General features: G+C 45.7%; 1 protein-coding gene across 2 annotated transcripts in view; it reads left to right on the top strand.

Moving 5' to 3' along the window:
- The window catches only part of LOC126336659 (neither inactivation nor afterpotential protein C), a 340,870-nt gene that overhangs the window by 145,424 nt on the left and 178,959 nt on the right, over positions 1-16,487 (top strand). For both annotated transcript variants that reach the window (XM_050000600.1, XM_050000597.1), the window contains exons 12-13: positions 3,617-3,981; positions 12,161-12,371. In XM_050000600.1, coding sequence (XP_049856557.1) covers positions 3,617-3,981; positions 12,161-12,371 — 576 coding nt within the window. The remainder of the gene's footprint in view (positions 1-3,616; positions 3,982-12,160; positions 12,372-16,487) is intronic.

Raw genomic sequence — 16,487 nt, 5'->3', positions numbered from 1 at the left:
CCGAAAACTGCATTTGTTCAGCTTCCAACCCTCAAATTTGGTTTTTATGATGCTATTTTATGCTTCACTGAGGGTGTAATTAGAAAACTGATTGTTTTGGAATTTTGGGCATTAAATCTAGTGGAAATACTGCAAAATCCTTGGTGCGAATAGATAAAGAGAGAATCCGCAAAGCAGATATTGCTAATTTAAAGTGCACAAAAGAAGCCAGACAGAAAAGAAGAGGGACCAAGAGAAGAAATGATCAGTATGATTCAGATGATGCACATTATGGTGCTGGAAAATAACTGTACTAGAATTGCAATATTAAACTTTAAATGGATGATTCTCAAAACTACTTTTGTTTTTACTTTCGGATACCATTATTTGATAAACTAACGGGGTTAGAAACATGAAATTTGGTCAATTTGTACTGCAGATGGTAATAAGTTATCACAAGTAAATTGGAAACCACCAAACAATCAGAAACTGTTTTATAATAATTAATGTATAAAAAATTTAAATGTTACTAGTGAAAGTATAAAATTTTTTTCTTCAAAGCTTAAGAGGTATTATGTTCATTTTACTTGTAAATTGAGGCATATATGTTATACAGGGTGGTACATTGATAGTGACCGGGCCAAATATCTCACGAAAAAAGCGTCAAACGAAAAAACTACAAAGAGCGAAACTCGTCTAGATTGAAGGGGGAAACCAGATGGCACTATGGTTGGCCCGCCAGATGGGGCTGCGGTAGGTCAAACGGATATTAATTGCGTTTTTTTTAAATAGGAATCCACATTTGTATTACATATTTGTGTAGTACGTAAGGAAATATGAATGTTTTAGTTAGACCACTCTTTTCGCTTTGTGGTAGATGGCGCTGTAATAGTCACAAACGTATAAGTAAGTGGTATCACGTAACATTCCGCCAGAGCGGACGGTATTTGCTTCGTGATACATTACCCGTGTTAAAATGGACCGTTTACCAATTGCGTAAATGGTTGATATCGTGTTGATGTATGGCTATTGTGATCAAAATGCCCAACGGACGTGTGCTATGTATGCTGCTCGGTATCCTGGACGATATTATCCAAGTGTCCGGACCGTTCACCGGATACTTACCTTATTTAAGGAAACAGGAAATGTTCAATCACATGTGAAACGTCAACCACGACCTGCAACAAATGATGATGCCCAAGTAGGTGTTTTAGCTGCTGTCGCGGCTAATCCGCACATCAGTAGCAGACAATCGGGAATCTCACAAACGTCGGTGTTGGGAATGCTACATCAACATCGATTGCACCCGTATCATATTTCTGTGCTCCAGGAATTGCATGGCGACGACTTTGAGCGTCGTGTACAGCTCTGCCACTGGGCACAAGAGAAATTGCGGGACGATGACAGATTCTATGCACGCGTTCTATTTAGCGACGAAGGGTCATACACCAAAAGCGGTAACATAAACCGGCATAATATGCACTACTGGGCAACGGAAAATCAACGATGGCTGCGACAAGTGGAACATAAGCGACCTTGGCGGGTTAATGTATGGTGCGGCATTATGGGAGGAAGGATAATTGGCTCCCATTTTATCGATGGCAGTCTAAATGGTGCAATGTATGCTGATTTCCTACGTAATGTTCTACCGATGTTACTAAAAGATGTTTCACTGCATGACAGAGTGGTGATGTACTTCCAACATGATGGATGTCCGGCACATAGCTCTCATCCGGTTGAAGCAGTACTGAATAGCATATTTCATGACAGGTGGATTCGTCGTCTAAGCCCGCACGTTCACCGGATCCGACGCCCCTGGATTTCTTTCTGTGGGGAAAGCTGAAAGATATTTGCTACCGTCATCCACCGACAACGCCTGACAACATGCGTCAGCGCATTGTCAATGTATGTACGGACATTACGGAAGGCGAACTACTCGCTGTTGAGAGGAATGTCGTTACACGTAGTGCCAAATGCATTGAGGTTGAAGGAGATCATTTTGAGCATTTATTGCATTAATGTGGTATTTAGCTGGCCGGTGTGACCGAGCGGTTCTAGGAGCTTCAGTCTGGAACCGCGCGACCGCTACGGTCGCAGGTTCGAATCCTGCCTCGGGCATGGATGTGTGTGATGTGCTTAGGTTAGTTAGGTTTAAGTAGTTCTAAGTTCTAGGGGACTGATGACCTCAGATGTTAAGTCCGATAGTGCTCAGAGCCATTTGGACCATTTCTGTGGTATTTACAGGTAATCACTCTGTAACAGCATGCGTTCTCAGAAATGATAAGTTTACAAAGGTCCATGTATCACATTGGAACAACCGAAATAAAATGTTCAATCGTTCCTACATTCTGTATTTTAATTAAAAAAACCTACCTTTTACCAACTGTTAGTCTAAAATTGTGAGCCATATGTTTGTGACTATTACAGCGTCATCTATCACAAAGCGAAAAATTGGTCTAACTAAAACATTCATATTTCTTTACGTACTACACGAATATGTAAAAAAAATGGGGATTCCTATTAAAAAAAAAAGAACGCAGTTGATATCCATTTGACCTATGGCAGCGCCATCTTGCGGGCTAACCGTAGCGCCATCTGGTTTCCCCCTTCAAGTTAGACAAGTTTCGTTCTTTGTAGTTTTTTCGTTTGACGCTTATTTCGTGAGATATTTGGACCACCCTGTATATATGCAGGAAAAATGTCATTGTTTTATCACTTATAGTTCTTTTGAAAAATGTTCCTATTCAAAGGGTAAAATAGCATTGGCAGAATAGGGACAAAATTGCCTTCCGTCTCCCCTTAATTATTTAACGTGCCTCGTGAACGTGGATGATCTCCCTCTCCCGGCTGATGCCCTCTCTCCCTTTTTTTGCCTCCTATCAACTCTGATCCTCACTCCCCCTACTTTCCTCTGCCCTTTTCCCAGGCTACCTCTCGCCCCCTTCCCTTCCATCTACTATTTTCCTCACCTCCCCTCTCTCTGCCCCCTTCTCTCCCCCGAGTCCTTTTGCATTTCCTCTCGCGTCTGCCCTGCCCCTCTTCCCCCTTTTGAGTCCTCTCCCTCCTTTGGTTCCCCCCCCCCCCCCTTTTTCGTTTTTTTCCTCTCCTCCCTCCTTGTTTCCCCCCTCCTCCTGGTCCCCCCCATCTTCTCTTGGCTAGTAAGTGACATCTTTGTGCTGACATTTTCGTGCAGTGTTTTACAGTGAGTGTTTTACAGTGAGTGTTCTGTATTGTATGTCTTTTGGGAAGTGTTGCGAACGGCCATCATACTCTCGGTGGGTGTTACTTTTTTACTCTTGCGAACAGAAACTAGACTGTCGCCATGTTTTCTTAATTGTTACTTGTCCGATTGCTGTGTATTTTATTAACGTTGGAAACCCCTTTGCTTTCTGTTTTAACTTTCCACCATTTTACACTTAAAATCACCGTTTTATCGACTGTTTTTCTTGTTTCTTTTCTTCTTCCGTTTTTAAAAAAGTCTGTAGGCTGTAGAGCAGCGGAGCAGCGTACTAAGCTGCTGCCAGCCCGCCCCCTTCGGGGGGAATTGATATTCAATAAAGGAAAAAAAACGTGGATGATACACGAACAGTCCGAGGTACAGTTTGTATGATGTGGTATGGTACGCTGTTCTACACAGGCAGCAGGCCAACTTCCACGTGTTCTACTACTGGTACGACGGCTCGGCGGCCGAGGGCAAGCTGAAGCAGCACGGGCTGAATGACGGCCGGCAGTACCGCTACCTGCGCGCCGCCCCCGCGTCGGAGGCGGACCCCGCGACGCCGGTGGCGCCGCCGCAGCTGGCGGGCCCGCGCGAGGACGCCTCGGCCAACGTGCGCCGCTTCAAGGAGCTGCGCGCCGCGCTGCGAGATCTGGGCGTCGACGCGGAGCAGGAGGCGACGCTGTGGCGCACGCTGGCCGCCATCCTGCAGCTGGGCGAGGTGCGCTTCCAGGACGACGGGCACGGCCAGGCCGACCTGCGCGACCACGACCTCGCCGCGAATGGTGAGCAGGCCGGCGGCGTCTCGGCTCTGGAGGAAGGCTCCGTTCACGTCCACTTCAAACACCCCAGACACCCCCTCGGACTGCGGCCGACTTGTGTGTCCCCCTACTGTCATTAGCGAATGGGACATGTCCTATAGCACTGTTGGGTGCACGGATCGAGAGAACTACCTAAATGGCAACGACTGTTCCTTTCGCACGTGCTGCAAAGTGTCCTTCATACCATATTGGCCATTAAAATTGCTACACCGTTGAACAAATACGAGGGCTATCCACAAAGTACATTACGTTTTGGAATTAAAAATAAATAAAGTATTGGAAATTTTTTTTATTATATACAGGTCAAAGCCACACTTAAATACTACTTTTCTACATAGTTGCCATTTAAATTAAGGCACTTATCGTAGCAATGGACCAGCTTGGAAACTCCTTCGTCGTAAAATTCGGCCGCCTGCGCCTTCAACCATGTGGTTACCTCTTCTTGAAGCTGTGCGTCGTCATCAAAACGCTGCATAGCCAACCACTTCTTCATTGCTGGGAATAAGTGGAAGTCGCTCGGTGCCAGGTCGGGACTGTACGGCGGATGAGGAAACAACTCCCACTTAAAAGATTCGAGAACTTCACGAGTGGCATTTGCCGTGTGGGCCCGGGCATTGTCGTGAATCAGCAAGATCTTTGAGCCAAACTTTATCTGCGCTTGTTTTGTATTGCTCTTCTGAGGTTGTGCAGAGTTTGGCAAAACCTTTGAGAGTCTATTGTAGTGCCCCTTTCCAGGAAATCCACTAAAATCACACCTTTTCTGTCCCAAAAGACAGTCGCCATCGCTTTCCTTGCCGACATTGTCTGCATGCATTTCTTGCGTTTGGGAGGGGGGGGGGATTTGTGTGCCCCCACTGCATTGACTGCAATTTTGTCTCGCAATTCACATGCTTAGCCCATGTTTCGTCACCAGTAAAGATCCGATAGAGTAATGAGTGGCCATCTTTCTCGTAAGCGTCCAAAAACGTTAACGCTGCAGCCATTCGCTGATTTTTGTGAAACTCTGTCAAGATGTTTGGTATCCATCTTGCACAAAACTTGTGGTAACCAAGCTTTTCGGTAATGATTTCGTGCAACAAATTTCGTGAAATTTGTGGAAAACTCATAGAGTTCCGTTATTGTGAAATTACGGTTTTCACGGACAGCGGCATCGACTTTTTCAACAAGTTCGGCAGTCACTATGCTGGGTCTTCTACTTCGCTCTTCGTAGTGAACGTTAGTTCGGCCATTTTTAAATTTTATGACCCATTGACGCACTCCACCTTCAGTGATTATGTTGTCCCCATACACTTCACAAAGCTACCGATAGATTTCTATCGGTGTACAGTTTTTTGCACTCAGAAACCTTATTACAGCACGCACTTCACACTTCGCGGCATTTTCAATTAACGCTGACATTTCAAACTGTCACAGTAACTCAACGGAGTACAGCACGAACCTCTCACTAGCACGGCAGGATGCCGATTGAGCGGTTGAATGCCATGACACCAAGATGGCCGCGCTAGCCCCGCCCCTAACGGACACAAACGAAAACGTAATGTACTTTGTGGACAGCCCTCGTATATTACACTAGAACTGACATGTGCTTATATTTTCACGTAATTTGGGTGCATAGATCCTGAGAAATCAGTACGCAGAACAACCACCTCTGGCCGTAATAACGGCCTTGATACGCCTAGGCATTGAGTCAACCACAGCTTGGATAGCGTGTACAGGCCCATGCAGTTTCAAAACGATACCACAGTTCATCAAGAGTAGTGACTGGTGTATTTTGACGAGCCAGTTGCTCGGCCACCATTGTCCAGACGTTTTCAGTTGGTGAGAGATCTGGAGAATGTGCTGGGCAGGGCAGCAGTCGAACATTTTCTATATCCAGAAAGGCCCGTACAGGACCTGCAACATGCGGTCGTGCATTATCCTGCTGAAATGTTGAGTTTCGTAGGGATCGAATGAAGGGTAGAGCCACGGGTCGCAACACATCTGAAATGTAACGTCCACTGTTCAAAGTGCCGTCAATACGAACAAGAGGTGACCGAGACGTGTAACCAATGGCACCCGTACCATCACGCCGGGTGATACGCCAGTATGGCGATGACGAATACACGCTTCCAATGTGCGTTCACAGCGATGACGCCAAACACGGACGCGACCATCATGATGCTGTAAAAAAAACCTGGATTCATCCGAAAAAATCCCTTTTTGCCATTCGTGCACACAGATTCGTCGTTGAGTACACCATCGCAGGCGCTCCTGTATGGGATGCAGCGTCAAGGGTAACCGCAGCCATGGTCTCCGAGCTGATAGTCCATGGTGCTGCAAACGTCGTCGAACTGTTCGTGCAGATGGTTGTTGTCTTGCAAATGTCCACATCTGTGGATTGGATATCGAGACGTGGCTGCACAATCCGTTACAGCCGTGCGCATAAGATGCCTGTCACCTCGAATCTAGTGATACGTTTCACCAGGCAACGCCGGTCAACTGCTGATTATGTATGAGAAATCGGTTGGAAACTTTCCTCATGTCAACACGTTATAGGTGTCGCCACCGGCGCCAACCTTGTGTGAGTGCTCTGAAAAGCTAATCATTTGCATAACCAAGCATCTTCTTCCTGTCGGTTAAATTTCGCTTCTGTAGCACGTCATCTTCAAAGTGTAGCAAATTTAATGACCAGTAGTATATAATCACCGAACTATGTTTCCAATAACGTCAACGGAGACTGGGTTCCCCAAAGAGCAAAGTGTTGTGTGATACTATTGCCTGAAACTGTTCTGGAGGACCGCCCAAATCAGGATTATTTCCTTTGCGCACGTCAGAGCTTTTCCTTCGCGTAGTGATCGTCTTGTTTCTCGAATAACATCAATGGAAAATAGCCCCCCACCCCGAAAAAAAGGTCATATGTCACTCTCGCCGTAGATGCTCTGGCAGACCACCTAACTGGGAACTGTTGTTTCCTTCTTGTGCATCAGAATCTTTCCTTTGCAATTGACTGTCTCATGTTTCCAAGAACTTCACAGGAAATCGATCATATAACTCAAACTCCGTTCAAACTGACCTTGAAGGCCCAAGATATGACCGACCGCCGTGTCATCCTCAACCTAGTGGCGTTCACCTTGATGCAGTTATGGAGAGGCATATGAGCAGTGCTCTCTGGGCCATTATCAGTTTTCGTGACCAGAGAATGGATTGCTCCCAAAAAGGGAAACATCATATGACCCAGCTATCTAGGAAGGTTTGGACTGCCATCTGAATAGGAGTGACAGTTTTTTTGCATGCGTTAGAATCTAACTTGCATGTAGTAACTGTATTATATTTCCACTAATGTCAATGGAGAATGGAACCCTATAAAGTAGAATATCTTATGATCCTCTTAGCTGAGAAGGACTTTCCTTTGCACATACTGACCTGCATATAGTGACGGTCTGATGTTTTCAGTAATGTCAACAGAGCAGCTCTTCCCTCCCCCACCTCCTCTTCCCCAGCCAAGAAGAATGTAGTATTACATTTTTTGTTGGGAGGCTCCAGAGGACCACCTACATGGAAATGACTGCTTCCTTTACACCCACTGGAGCCTTTCCTTTGCGTGGTATCAGTCTTGTATTTCCAGTAACTTCACAGGAAATAAGACACAAAACTGAAACTCCATCCGCTCAAGGCTTAAAAGCCCAAGGTACCCACCGACCACCATGTTATCCTGAGCCCAGAGATGTCACTGGATGCTAATGTGCAGAGGCATGTGGTAGCAAATCACTCTTCCGGTGGTTGACAGTTTTAGTGACTGGAACCGCTACTTTTCAATGATATATCTCTTCAATTGGCCTCAAAAGGGCTCAGTGCACCCCACTTGGATACAGCACTCGACCACTCGACAGACTCGGACAGTCACCCATCTCAGTGCTAGCCAAGCCTAACAGCGCTTAGCTGTTGTTATCTGACAGGGATCAGTGATGCCACTCCGGCATTGCCATTGGCTCACAGGAAATCAGACCTCAAAAAACAGTTTTCGTGTGACACTGTTGGCAGGGAGGGTCTGGAGGATCATCTTTAATGTAATGTATGCTTCCGTGGCGCTCATTCCATTTGTGTAATGATTGTCTAGTGTTTCCAATAACTTCAATGGAAAATCGGACACAAAAAATAAAACGTCATATCTGTGACTCCTTTGCACGCGTGGGAACCTTTACTTCATATACTGACCAATGAGTTTTCAGTAGCAACTACACTCCTGGAAATTGAAATAAGAACACCGTGAATTCATTGTCCCAGGAAGGGGAAACTTTATTGACACATTCCTGGGGTCAGATACATCACATGATCACACTGACAGAACCACAGGCACATAGACACAGGCAACAGACCATGCACAATGTCGGCACTAGTACAGTGTATATCCACCTTTCGCAGCAATGCAGGCTGCTATTCTCCCATGGAGACGATCGTAGAGATGCTGGATGTAGTCCTGTGGAACGGCTTGCCATGCCATTTCCACCTGGCGCCTCAGTTGGAGCAGCGTTCGTCCTGGACGTGCAGACCGCGTGAGACGACGCTTCATCCAGTCCCAATGGGGGAGAGATCCGGAGATCTTGCTGGCCAGTGTAGTTGACTTACACCTTCTAGAGCACGTTGGGTGGCACGGGATACATGCGGACGTGCATTGTCCTGTTGGAACAGCAAGTTCCCTTGCCGGTCTAGGAATGGTAGAACGATGGGTTCGATGACGGTTTGGATGTACCGTGCACTATTCAGTGTCCCCTCGACGATCACCAGAGGTGTACGGCCAGTGTAGGAGATCGCTCCCCACACCATGATGCCGGGTGTTGGCCCTGTGTGCCTCGGTCGTATGCAGTCCTGATTGTGGCGCTCACCTGCACGGCGCCAAACACGCATGCGATCATCATTGGCACCAAGGCAGAAGCGACTCTCATCGCTGAAGACGACACGTCTCCATTCGTCCCTCCATTCACGCCTGTCGCGACACCACTGGAGGCGGGCTGCACGATGTTGGGGCGTGAGCGGAAGACGGCCTAACGGTGTGCGGGACCGTAGCCCAGCTTCATCGAGACGGTTGCGAATGGTCCTCGCCGATACCCCAGGAGCAACAGTGTCCCTAATTTGCTGGGAATTGGCGGTGCGGTCCCCTACGGCACTGCGTAGGATCCTACGGTCTTGGCGTGCATCCGTGCGTCGCTGCGGTCCGGTCCCAGGTCGAAGGGCACGTGCACCTTCCGCCGACCACTGGCGACAACATCGATGTACTGTGGAGACCTCACGCCCCACGTGTTGAGCAATTCGGCGGTACGTCCACCCGGCCTCCCGCATGCCCACTATACGCCCTCACTCAAAGTCCGTCAACTGCACATACGGTTCACGTCCACGCTGTCGCGGTGTTAACGCTACCAGTGTTAAAGACTGTGATGGAGCTCTGTATGCCACGGCAAACTGGCTGACACTGACGGCGGCGGTGCACAAATGCTGCGCAGCTAGCGCCATTCGACGGACAACACCGCGGTTCCTGGTGTGTCCGCTGTGCCGTGCGTGTGATCATTGCTTGTACAGCCCTCTCGCAGTGTCCGGAGCAAGTACGGTGGGTCTGACACACCGGTGTCAATGTGTTCTTTTTTCCATTTCCAGGAGTGTATGATGAGAGCACTCCGAAAAAAGTCAGGTGGCTGGAAGGGACTAGGGGATTATCTAAATGGAAATGAATGCTTCCTTCACGCACATTACATTCTACTCCTCGTAACTGTTTTGTGTCACAGGAAACATCAAGTACGCATATGTGCCAGGAAAACAAAGAAAAGTATCATATGGCACTATTTGTCGAAAGAAACCAGGCATCCCTAATTGGAAAGAAGTTTTTCCTTTCCGTGCATTGTAATCTTTCCTTTGTAATTTGATAATATTGTGCAGATCCATTGTTGCGCAGATGACTGAGATGAACGTGTGGAGTGTGGCGTTGAAACGTTTCCTCTGTGAGTTCCGACTTATACGTTCACTATGACCCACATTTCCACAAGGCTGGACAGACCAAGCTTTAGGCGTTTGCTAGATGAAATCGTGTCCCAGAGAGTTTCGCTTTGGACCACGCTGTCTTGCTTGCAAAATTGTAGAATCAACTTTAGGCGAGTTAAAATCACTAACTTGTCAATTTCCTTCATGATATCCTTGCACTTGATAGCTTCTATTAGCTTACTACTATATCGCGGGATGCAACCTTTAAGAAAATATAAAAGGTTGTAGATGCAAGGAAATCGTACTTACTGACTTACAAAAACACTAAACTGTGGACATTTCTGGAAGTTATCAAAACTGTTTATGAATTACAATACACCTTTTTATAAATGCTCACAGAGCAAGTAAGTGGAACTACGCCTATAGGTTCACTGAAACGCGTAGTTGTATTTAACATAGTTCCTTAGAAATAATTTTTTGTAGCCATGGAGAGACTAAATGCTTACTCTGTACGACATATAGTCGATTATGCCCATAATTCTCCTTTCACGCTCGACTTTGCACTCGGAAGCCGGGTTAGAGGGATTTATTTTAAAACGACTGGCGGGATAAGAAGGTCTCCAACGACTTTACCGGACATTTCGAAATCGGACGCCCTGTTGTAAGCAGCACCTACATATGCACTGTCCCTCAGCGACGCGTTCGATCTCAATTATTGCAATTAGTCAAGTTCAAGAGGCACCATATCATGAGGATGCGACAGGCTGGATGGCTTTCCCACCATAGTTCGTGCCACACCAGCCGTACAGAATTCACCATCGTCCGCTATCACAGGCGGTGGCTAGTGGAAAATATGTACACACACGTGACACACCACTTGGAGGGACAACACTAAATAAATGACGTAGGAAATGGTAGGGTTATGGGTAGTACTAGTAGGGAAAGAAACGTAAATAAATGTTGTTTGTGCATAATTAAACCGCACATCATTGAGTGCTATCCCATTATACATTTGCAGGCAAGAGGATAACTGTGTAGTACAAAGATGTTCTATAGGTCATATCTCCACTCAGTTCGTAGACCGTTTGCCGCTTCCGGTTTTTAGGGGAATGTAGCAAAACGCTGATCGCGTGTGGAAAGAAAGCAATTGTTACGAGCTAACGCCCGATAAGTAAGCAGGACACCTAGCATGCAGGGCACGCGGATACGACCTTAACTTACCAGAACTACGGGCTGTTCACAAAGTCTCTCCGCAGTGCCGTATAACTGTTAGCCCCGCGTGCCGTATGATTGTTCGCCTGCCTGGGTTACTTCCCTTCAGGTGGACTCTCCCAACATTCCACTGTTTCGTTAACTTCAGCCAGTGTCAGTAGTATCGTTGGTGTGTGTCGTTACGTGCTGACGTGAACATTTAAGTTTAGCTCCTTTGTTCGTTAGTTTCGTTTTTGTCGTTGTTAAAATGTTAACCATTGCAGAACGTGTGCTTTTAGTCGAACAAGTGTTCAAAGCTGGCGGTAAATAAACAGTTTCAGTTTGTCAAACATTTAATTCCGTTTTCCCGGAGACATCGTGATACTGCGTGAGTTATGATTAACAAATTTCAAAGTGCGGCTTCTCTGACAGATGCACTGAGAAGTGATCGTCCTAGCGTTTTGACTGAGGATAAACTGCTCGATATTTCCGATAAAATGTCCACGAGTACGAACAAGGTAGTAAAAAAACTCACCCAGAAAGTCGATATTAGTGTCGGAGCGGCCCACACGCGCCATGTTTGCCTGACATGGGTAACTGGGGTTCACAGTTTCAGTGGCGAAGATGCTGGGTGTGGACGAGGAGAACTACTAGGAAAACTGATACAGTCTACATTTACTTATGACAGTCTACGGTAGCCTACGGTAGTTTTACAACTCTAGCCACATCCAAACATCCGCCATTCTGTGACGTCTACACATCGGTGCACCTTACTGTCTTTAGCCCATACAGCTGACTGGCACAAACACATCTATTTACTATCACGTCTTACGTCAGCGGTGAAGTGACACATGACCACTTGGTACCAGTTCCAGCATCTACAGCATTCAACAGTGATCATTGTGCTGTTTTTTTGTGGGTGGCCAATAGTCTATTTTCCTATTACTCTGTGTGAGGCGCACCAAGCTTGCCTGACATGTGTAACTGGGGCTCACGGTTTCAGTGGCGAAGTTGCTGGGCGTGGACGAGAAGAAGTTCGCCTGGGCGCTGACCAACTACTGCGTGATCCAGCAGGGCACGGCCGTGCGCCGCCGCCACACCGTAGACGAGGCCGAAGAGGCGCGCGACGTGCTCGCCAGGGGTATCTACTCCCGGCTCGTCGACTGGCTCGTCAACCTCATCAACTTCAAGATGTCCTTCTCCAGGGCCGTCTTGTGAGTGCGCCCGATTCCAAAGCTACAGTAGTTGCCGCTTCGTTAGAGCCTTTACCAAATTGCGAATACAGCTCAGCATGACGAACAGACTACATATCGTTCGAGTCAAAACTCTCTTTTCAATTACATAGTGGGAATTTAAGGAGATGGGACCTGGATATGATACTGCGTGAAGAGTCTGACTGAGCACTGAAAGACCTGAGTCGAAACAAGGCCCCCGGAGTAGACAACATTTCAGTAAAACTACTGACAAAACTCTACCATCTGGTGAGCAAGATGTATGAGACAGGCGAAATACCCTCAGACTTCAAGAAGAATAAAATAATTCCAATTTCAAAGAAAGCGGGTGTTGACAGATGTGAAAATTACCGAACAATCAGTTTAATAAGACACAGCTTCAAAATACTAATGCGAATTCTTTACAGACGAATGGAAAAACTGATAGAAGCCGATCTCGGGGAAGATCAGTTTGGATTCCGTAGAAATGTTGGAACACGTGAGGCAATACTGACCCTACGACTTATCTTAGGAACTAGATTAAGGAAAGGCAAACCTACGTTTCTAGCATTTGTAGACTTAGAGAAAGCTTTTGACAATGTTGACTGGAATACTCTCTTTCAAATTGTGAAGATGGCAGGGGTAAAATACAGGGAGCGAAAGGCTGTTTACAATTTGTACGGAAACCAGATGGCAGTTATAAGAGTCGAGGGACATGAAAGAGAAGCAGTGGTTGGGAACGGAGTGAGACAGGCTTGTAGCCTCTCACCGATGTTATCAATCTGTATATTGAGCAAGCAGTAAAGTAAACAAAAGAAATATTCAGAGTAGGTATTAAAAACCATGGAGAAGAAACAAAAACTTTGAGGTTCGCCGATGACATTGTAATTCTGTCAGAGACAGCAAAGGACTTGGAAGAGCAGTTGAACGGAATGGACAATGCCTTGAAAGGAGGATGTAGGTGAATATCAACAAAATCAAAACGAAGATAATGAAATGTAGTCGAATTAAGTCGAGTGATGCTGAAGGAATTAGATTAGGTAATGAGACTATTAAAGTAGTAAAGGAGTTTTGCTATTTAGGAAGTAAAATAACTGATGATGTTCGAAGTAGAGAGGATATAAAATGTAGACTGGCAATGGCAAGGAAAGCGTTTCTGAAGAAGAGAAATTTGTTAACATCAAATATAGATTTATGTATCAGGAAGTCGTTTCTGAAAGTATTTGGTTGGAGTGTAGCCATGTATGGAAGTGAAACATGGACGATAAATAGTTTGGACAAGAAGAGAATAGAAGCTTTCGAAATGTGGTGCTACAGAAGAATGCTGGAGATTAGATGGGCAGATCACGTAAATAATGAGGAAGTATTGAATAGGATTGGGGAGAAGAGAAGTTTGTGGCACAACTTGACCAGAAGAAGGGATCGGTTGGTAGGACATGTTCTAAGGCATCAAGGGATCACCAATTTAGTATTGGAGGGCAGCGTGGAGGGTAAAAATCGTAGAGGGAGACCGAGATATGAGTACACTAAGCAGCTTCAGAAGGATGTAGGTTGCAGTAGGTACTGGGAGATGAATAAGCTTGCACAGGATAGAGTAGCATGGAGAGCTGCATAAAACCAGTCTCTGGACTGAAGACCATAACAACAGTTCTTGTTAAAAAGGTAAGTCAGTCGGTTAAGGCTATTCTTTTCTGATCACTAAGTTGATAGCAATGACTCACCAATGGCATGTCTTGACGTTACCAGTGTTCTTCTGCGTTAGCTGTGTTCGCTCAGCGAATAGCTCTATTCTGAGTGTCCTCAGACCATTTAATTTGAATGCCCCTTGTTCGTACGCAGCAAGGAACAAAAGAGAAAATTATTACTTTCCTGTACTCTAAAGAGACTAATCTTGCGAGGATTGTTAGCAGTATACAGCTTTTGTGTGGTAGGAGACAAATTTACAAGTAAATAAATCGCTTTGAGAATGGACATCAGAAGCTTTGAGTGCAGAAGTTGTGGTTATCGTCATGCCACAAGTAATAACATTGGACATGAACTGAGCAATAGCTACGGTTCAGTATTTTCAGTCATCCGTGAACCTCTAAACTATCGCAAAGTTTGCATTCATTAGGCCATGCGTCAGCTAACAGACAAACACAAACAGGGACGTTTTGAAATGTCGAACTCACATTTAAGGCGTTTTGAAGAGGAAGTAGAAGATATTTTCAGTCGCATAGAAACCGTTGATGAGTTGTGGGACCATCTCTACTAGCCACAGAGGTAACGGTAGTACGAGGGTCGGTCAAAAAGTAATGCCTCCCATTTTTTTTCTACTTAAAAAAATTAAGTTAAGTGAAAAATTTGAATTTGGCGCCATTCCTCAAACCTTCTTCTGCAATCCACTGCAGTAGTAACTTTCTGTGTCAACAGGTGGCAGCACAGCAGAAGTTTGTAAGATGGCCGACATCGATGTTCGTTTGAGACAGCGTTGTGTGATTGAATTCTTGAATGCAGAAGGTGAAACGCCCATACGCATTCATGAAAGACTGAAGAAGGTGTATGGTGTTGTGACAGTGGATGTCAGCACTGTTAGACGATGGGTTCGTCGTTGTAAGGAAGCTGAAGGGCAAACACCGTTGACTGACGAAAAGCGGAGTGGCAGGCCGGTGAGTGCAGTGACTCCACACAACATTCAGCAAGTTGATGACATCATTCGTGGTGACCGTCGGGTGACTGCAGATGAAGTGTGTCGCATTATTTCTCTTAGTAAAGGCAGTGTGATCATGATTATTAAACAATTGGGGTACTCAAAAGTTTGTGCACGGTGGGTTCCAAGAATGTTAACCGATCAGAATAAAGAGGCAAGGAAAACAATAGCCTCCCAACACTTGCAGCGCTTCCGTTTGGAGGGAGATGAGTTTTTGAAAAAAATTGTGACCGGGGACGAAACATGGGTGCATTTTTTTGAACCCGAATCAAAGAGGCAGTCAATGGAGTGGCGTCACACAAGCTCGCCGAGGAAGAAAAAATTCAAAACTGTGCGATCGGCAGGGAAAGTTATGGCAACAGTTTTCTGGGATACAGAGGGTGTGATTCTGGTTGATTTTTTGGAGCAGGGATGCACAATAAATTCTGTTCAATACGTCACAACCCTCAAAAAACTTAAAGCACGTCTTCAGCGAGTTCGCCCAACAAAATCAATGGCAGATGTTCTTCTTTTGCATGACAGTGCAAGACCACACACCAGTCGTCACACCTCTGACGAGATTGTCAAAATTGGATGGGAAGTTTTGCCTCATCCCCCATACAGCCCTGACCTGGCACCATCAGACTTCCATCTGTTCGGGCCACTAAAAGAAGCTCATCGTGGGATTCATTTTGAAGATGAGGAGGCCGTCAAAACATCCGTGCGTCAATGGCTTAGGAAGCAGAGCTGTGATTTTTACCGTGCTGGGATACATGCCCTTGTTCAAAGATGGACCAAAACTGTAGAGATGGGCGGAGATTACATTGAAAAATGACAAAATGATCCTCAATGTTGTGGTTTTCAACCTATGTAATTGCATTTAAATTTCCTGACAATTAAACGTAGAAAAAAAAATAGGAGGCATTACTTTTTGACTGACCCTCGTACATGGTGTGGAAACATCCATCTCTGTCTACAGCAAAAAGCTCGAAGGGCAAATCTCCTCCAGGACACTTGATAATGTCAGTGTTTTCAGGGACGAAAGATCCACCCCCGGTTCATAACTCTCCTAAAGGCCAAACAGTGAATTGTGACAACTACTGCTGGATGTTAGGAGATCTGGAATCCAGTTTCAAACGAAGATCAGACTGAAGCTTTCAAAAGCTGTGACTTTACTTCAAAATAATGCTCACCTTTATACAGCTGCGAAAACAATCCAATGCGTTGTGGATCATGAAGAGGTATGCTATTGAAATTTCGAGAGAGTACTATCCGGAAAAATCGGACAACTATTACTTCTTCTCACATACGTGTCGCGAAATTACTATGATAAAATTTGAGAAATTAAGAGATTATCGACAATCATTCTACAAACGCTCCATTTGCAAATGGAACAGGGTAGGAGGCTCAGTTAATGGTACCAGAAGTAGCCTCCGCCACACACCGGCATT

This window comes from Schistocerca gregaria, chromosome 2, assembly GCF_023897955.1.
Source record: "Schistocerca gregaria isolate iqSchGreg1 chromosome 2, iqSchGreg1.2, whole genome shotgun sequence".
NCBI lineage: Eukaryota > Metazoa > Arthropoda > Insecta > Orthoptera > Acrididae > Schistocerca > Schistocerca gregaria.
The sequence above is the reverse complement of the archived record's forward strand: the minus strand, read 5'-3'. Positions and strand labels throughout refer to the sequence as shown.